We start from the raw sequence: 6,528 nt of genomic DNA, 5'->3' as shown, positions 1-6,528 counted from the left end.
GTGGAGGTGGGTGGCAGGAGCTGGAGAAGGGCTTACAGTCCTTTCTGTGGCCCTCTCTGGTCTCATAAACCAGGAGTGAGTCACACAATAAGCTCCCCTCCCCGTTTGGCCTTCCAACCCCATTGGGTGGTTTATTAGGGCCGGGAGACTTTGGGTAAGTGATACCGTAGGTGCTGTAATCAAAGGCCTGGCCAGACCAGAGGTGATGCACTTTCTTGATTACTTAGTTCTAAGGAGCTACATGAAGAGAGCCTCTCCTCCCCATCTCCACCCGGGATGGAACTCGGATAAAGACCCATTGTCCAGCCCAGTGACCACCAGGGAAAGTTCCACAGCCCCCGGCGACAGGAGGACAAAGACTTTCTTCTCAAGCCAGGGATTTGCAGCAAAGTCAGGGATTCCTTTTAGGGCTCCGTCCACAGTTGGGTTTCTGATTTCACAAAGCACAGCTGGTGGGAAAGAACTGGGCGGCAGAGAAAATGGGGGCCTCGGGGCTCTGGTCTGTCCCCGCTCCCAGGCCTTCCCCGGCTGAGAGAGAATGGAAGGGTTCAGCCAATAGGCTCCCCCTTCTCCCATCCACCTCAACGTTATCCAACATTTCCCCCCTAAGATCCCAGGACCATTCTTTTGTCTGGGGACGGTGTCCTCCTACACCACCTGCACCCTCAATTCCTGGCATCGGGAGAATCACCCAGCCTGCTGCCTCCAGGCCAGCCAGCCAGGGCAGGACATCCTCTTGGTGAAAAACCCAGGAACATAGCTCTCCAGGTGGCCTGTGCCTGTCACCACCTCTCCGATGATAGCCCTTGAGTAGAGGCAGAATCGGAGTGTATTGGAAAAGCCGCCAAAACCCAGGTGGAAAGTTTCCTGTAGAAACGTACCAGACCCCATTGGAGTGGAACATGAGCCCCGAACACTAGCTGGCCTCCTCGGGGCAGTGGCCAGCACCTGGCCACACTGTCCGGTCAGGTTTGAGCCAGAGCCTTCTCTGCCTGTTGCCCTGTGGTTTCACCTGTATTCTGTTTTCTCTTCCCTCTCTTCTCCTTTCTCCCTCTCTCTGGCCATCTTGGGCGCTGTGTTCTGAAGCTACTCCAACCGCAGGTACCGTACCAGCAGCGGAGGTAATGGGCATGGCATGGGATGTCACAGGTGGAGGCCAGCCAAGGCGGAGAAGGAGGGAGAGGCTCGGAAGAAAGCATGCTCCAGACTCACCCTTTCAGGGTTGGGCAGCCAGACTGTCAGGGAGGATGTGTGTAGGGGATGGAGCCAGAGTCAAACGCATCCTCATCCCTCCACTTACTATTTATTGACAAAGGGGATGACTTAGAAGGGCCCCCCACACACATGGGCTCCACCCCTGTTCTCTGGAGCTGGCGCCTTCTCTGAAGCTGAGTGATGACTTCCTTGCTCCACCTGGGCGCTGGCCTAGGCTTGACATCTCAGAGCCCAGAGAGAGGGTCACAGTCTGTGCCCCGAGAAGGCATGCTGCACCCCGAGTGGGCACTGCCAGCTCCTGTCCTCTGGTCAGGCTGCATGCCCGGAAAGGGTGACACTGTGCATGCTGGCCTTGCACGCTGCATGGGGGCCCGGCGCCAGCTCTGCCATCTCCCGTGGGTTCTGGTCCGTGAGAACCAGTGAGCATATCTTTGGACAGAGGAGGGTGCTCCAGGATCTGGAGTGTCTGGGCGCCATGGGCTGACGGTCCCCTCACCCATCTAAACCCAGCTCCCAGGAGAGGTCAGTGTTAAGAACAGCCTCCACTCGAGTCCTGGGAGGTTGATGCACACAAGTGAGGTGCTGGGCAGGCAGGTCCCAGCTTAGAAGCTGACCTGCTAACCACGTTCCTCCTCTCACGTCCTCAGGTGTGGGCTGGAGGGACATCAGAGGGGACTTCACCACGGAAGGCCTGTCCTCACCTGGAGACACTGGGCAGGGGGCCCAGGTCCATTCCCCTGCCCTCTGAGGCTGAGAACAAGGCTCGCCTGGCAGAGCAGAGGCTGTGGGGCCAGGGCTTCCCGGAGCCTCCTCAGGCTCCAGGCAGCAGGGAATCTGAGGGTTGGTTTATGGAGAGGATGCCACCTTGCCCGATTTGGTTTCCTGCCCACCTTCACGCCTTTACCCTCACCCCCATTTTAGGTTGATTCTATTTCTGTTGCACACCCTGCTTCCTTCAGTTTGCATCTGTTTTGTCAGCCAGATCTGGGGGTGGTGCGCTCCCATCCCCCTTCCCTCCTGCAGTTCTCTGGGGGTTGCTCCGATTTCTTGATTCAAGTTTGCAGAGGAGTCTCCTCTGGGCCTGTTTCGGCGGGTGCACAGGGCAGCCTGAGCAGGCTGGGTGAGGATGAGACAGGGAGGGCGCCCGGAGCATCAGCTAGAAGCTCATTGGTCAAGCAGCTCCTGGCCCACCTACCCGACTCTGGCACCCGGGACCCAAGGCAGGTGGGCCTGGTGGCAGGGAGTCTGCCTTGCTCACAGGGCATTCATGCCAGTCTGTGCTGCCCCTGTCCAGAGTGGCAGTTGCGAGGGGGATGGGTGTCATTCCAGACACCCCACTTGGCACTTCCGTCTAGAGAAGGTTCGAGCTCCTGGTATGCAGAGTGGGCGCAGAGTCTCTGCCGTCAGTCAGTGTGTTTCCAGGCTCCAGCTTCTGTGGGACGTGGTCGTAGAGGCCCTGCCCTTTGTAAGGAGCCATGCTGGGATCTCCAGCTGTTCTCAGCCTTCCACGCGGGAAAACCTCTGCGTAACCTGCAGACGGCAGGCAATGGAGCCCAGTGGACCTGATTTCCAGCCCACTGTTCCCTTTCCTCTCATCCTCCCCAAACCTGGATGGTTTTCCCCAAACGGATCTGTTTGAATCGCACCGGGTGAAGGTGATCCCTTTTGTGCTCCCATGCCTGCTGTCCCTCGGGACTGCTGCCCATCGGGCCTGGCCATCTGTGGTTGGGCCAGGCGGGCCGTGCACCCTGTGGGCATTTTGGGACCGAACCTTCCACCTGGAAATGTCTGGAAACTGCTGCCCTCATCTCTGATTCGGCTGAGATCTGTAATTGTTGGGTAGGCGGCCCATGACAGGTCTGGGGTCTTTGCTCAGTTTTCTCCGTCTCCGACGGGGTGTTTGTTCCTGAACCTGAGGAAAACCTTCGGCCATGGCTGGGCTGCCTCCAGGTGCATCAGGCCACCCGTCAGGTAGACACTGCCTTCAGGTCGGGGTCCCGGGCTCCCAGTTCTCCATCCCCCTTCTTCCCAGTTGCCAGGCTGGTGGTCCCCACTGAGCACAGGTGGTTCTCCGGCCCATAGCACCTGCTGTGGCTGGAGGTGACATCCTAGCAACATGTCGGTCCAGCCTGCGGGCCACTCTGTCCATAATCCCCGCTTCTGGGCTTTATTTCCCTTCTGTCCTCTACCCCGCCCCCGCCCCCAGGATGGCATCACCTGAGCCCCCTTGACCTGAGCACCGGACATGTTCCCCAGGGGAAACCTTCCTTCTTCCTTCTCCTCCCTCCTCCTCCCTTCCCCTGTACACACCTCTAACCTCACTCACCTGCCCCTCTGTCACACCCCTAAACTCACTCACCTGCCCCTCTGTCACACTTCCAAACTCATCTGCCCCTCTGGCCCTTCCCTCGGAGCCTCTCTTTGCCTCTGTGCTCCCTGTCTCTCCGGCCTGTCCAGCCATGGGAACAGAGACACCGCTCGTGAGTGGTCAGAGTGCTTATTTGCCAGTTGTGACCTCAGACAGCTAAGGTTTGAAAACTCCAAGGTGACTCCCGTGATGCCTGGGAAGCAAAGCATTCCTTTCCTCTCACGCCCTCTGGGTCCCCTCCCACTGACACCTGAGACTGTTGCCTCTGGCCCCTCTGTCACACCTCCAAACTCACCTGCCCCTCTGTCACACCTCCAAACTCACCTGCCCCTCTGTCACACCTCCAAACTCACCTGCCCCTCTGTCACACCTCCAAACTCACCTGCCCCTCTGTCACACCTCCAAACTCACCTGCCCCTCTGTCACACCTCCAAACTCACCTGCCCCTCTGTCACACCTCTAAACTCACCTGCCCCTCTGTCACACCTCCAAACTCACCTGCCCCTCTGTCACACCTCCAAACTCACCTGCCCCTCTGTCACACCTCCAAACTCACCTGCCCCTCTGTCACACCTCCAAACTCACCTGCCCCTCTGTCACACCTCCAAACTCACCTGCCCCTCTGTCACACCTCCAAACTCACCTGCCCCTCTGTCACACCTCCAAACTCACCTGCCCCTCTGTCACACCTCCAAACTCACCTGCCCCTCTGTCACACCTCCAAACTCACCTGCCCCTCTGTCACACCTCCAAACTCACCTGCCCCTCTGTCACACCTCTAAACTCACCTGCCCCTCTGTCACACCTCCAAACTCACCTGCCCCTCTGTCACACCTCTAAACTCACCTGCCCCTCTGTCACACTTCCAAACTCACCTGCCCCTCTGGCCCTTTTCTCGGAGCCTCTCTTTGCCTCTGTGCTCCCTGTCTCCGGCCTGTCCAGCCATGGGAACGGAGACACAGCTCGTGAGTGGTCAGAGTGCTTATTTGCCAGTTGTGACCTCCAAGGTGACTCCCGTGATGCCTGGGAAGCAAAGCATTCCTTTCCTCTCACGCCCTCTGGGTCCCCTCCCACTGACACCTGAGACTGTTGCCTCTGATCCCAGGAAAGGCAACCAAATAGCCATCATCAGAGAGTCACTTCCTTTCTGTCACTCTTGGCAAAGGGACCATCAGGCGGAGGGCAGGACCACGTGGAAGCACCCTCAGCCCTTTTCATTCCTGTCTCTGACCTGCAGGCCCAGGGAGAACTCGCTCTAACCGCCTCTCTCAGCATCTCCGCCCCTAAGGCCTCTCATGGGGGCCCACAGGGTCGCCTGTGGGAGCCTGGCTGTGTGAGCGTGCGTACTCGGCTTGCACGAGGACCAAGGGGCACGTGAGAGCATGAGCATGGAGAGCGTGGGGAATGTACCTCCACTGTGTGTGGGCAGGGAGGCCCAGGTCTCTGAGCTACACAGAGTGGGATGGTTTAAGTTAAGAGAGTCGTTGAAGGTGGGTTTTTTAATGACACCTTTTAAATAATTATAGAAAAGGGAGGCCTGTGAACATTGTATTTGCCAGAAACTTTTAGAGAATACACCCTTAAGGCACCAAATTAGAGCAGTCCTGGCCAGGGCGGTCCACGCCTCTCGAGGCCCCTCCCAACAGCAGGAGCGGTTGTGTCCATGGCCCATGGGCTTCCATGGCCGTGGGCGCCACCAGGACCCGGCCTGGGAGAGAGCCGACCTTTGCCTGCTGGGTCTCAGGCTCTCCCATGGATGTGTCTGTCTGTCTGTCTGTCTGTCTGTCTTGGTGGGTGGGGTAGATGAAATCCCTTATGCTGAGCTTTTATAGCACTGAGCCTCCCAGGCCTGGGGTGACCTGGGACTGAATATATCCTTGAATAATGTCTATGAGAGCGGGATTACCCCTCCCCCACCCCCACACACACACCTTCCTGATGTCTGTGGGTTGAGTGGGGCTTGAGGGACCTCCCACCGTCAGCCTGGCCTCTGCCCAGGAATCCCCGGAATGTGTGAGAGTCAGCTGCCCAGTGTGGCTTCTGTGGTCAGCGCCCTCGGGGCCCAGCAGTGCCTCTGATCCTACAAGTAGGGAAGTGACAAGGGATCCCAGGAACAGTCCCTCCTCTGTGGGGCACTTGTCATATCGGAGGCCCAGGCATGAAAGGGCTCTTGTTGGTCGGGCTCTTGCTGAGAACGCTCAGGATCTCCATTCTCCCCTGAGAAAAGCACACTGGCCGTTTTCTTTCTGGCTCCCTCCCTGGCCTGGCCCCCTTTTACGGGGGGTGAGGGGGATAGTGTGGAGATTTGCGGCAGGACCTCTGTTCTTTGGGGGTTAGAGCTGCCTACGAATGTCTTAACATCCGGCCTCCTGCCCCTGCCCCATTAGCATCCACACCAGCAGGTGGACTGTGATCAGACCACAGAGAGGGAGGCGCGGCTCTGTGTCTGACTTGCCGCATCCGTCTTCTCAGACCCTCAGGCCATAGCAGGATGGGATCTAAAGGGCAGTCGGGCAGTCCTGTTAGCTTCCAGGACCCTTCGTAGAGGGAGAGGGCTTTTGAAAATGTGGCCACACACGGACTGAGCCCCGAGGGCTGACCTCCGGGGAAGGTTAGCTTTGGGTGGAAGATGAGAGCATGCGTTGGCACAGATGGAAAGCCCCTGACGGTTTGTGCAAAAAAGAAGACACAGCGTGTGTCTTGCTTGCGATTCCATTTGTGTCTGCTGTGGGCTGGGAGGAGGTGCTTCCATCCGTGCCCTTTCCCTTGTTCTAATGCAAAGGGAAAGGACTTGGGGTGCCTGGACCCCAAATGTCCTGGAGAGAAAGGCAGTCACTGCAGTCCAGGGTGGATGGGGTAGCTGCGGGGGGGACAGTCACTGGCGGAGAAGGGAGGAGAGGCCAGGAGGGTCAACAGCGGAGACGGGGAGAGGCCGAGGCTTCGCG

At 58.3% G+C, this 6,528-nt stretch overlaps 1 protein-coding gene across 24 annotated transcripts in view; it reads left to right on the top strand.

The window, feature by feature from the left end:
• Positions 1–6,528, top strand: part of NFASC (neurofascin) — a 188,582-nt gene that overhangs the window by 161,358 nt on the left and 20,696 nt on the right. For 22 of the 24 annotated variants that reach the window (XM_014532554.1, XM_014532541.1, XM_014532552.1 and 19 more), the window contains one exon: positions 1,087–1,101. The exons of the other annotated variants lie outside the window; for them this stretch is intronic. In XM_014532554.1, the coding sequence (XP_014388040.1) occupies positions 1,087–1,101 (15 nt within the window). The remainder of the gene's footprint in view (positions 1–1,086; positions 1,102–6,528) is intronic. 24 annotated transcript variants of the gene reach the window in all.

Source organism: Myotis brandtii, unplaced genomic scaffold, assembly GCF_000412655.1.
Source record: "Myotis brandtii unplaced genomic scaffold, ASM41265v1 scaffold898, whole genome shotgun sequence".
NCBI classification, from domain to species: Eukaryota; Metazoa; Chordata; class Mammalia; order Chiroptera; family Vespertilionidae; genus Myotis; species Myotis brandtii.
Note: the sequence above shows the minus strand (reverse complement) of the source record. Positions and strands in the feature narration are given on the sequence as shown.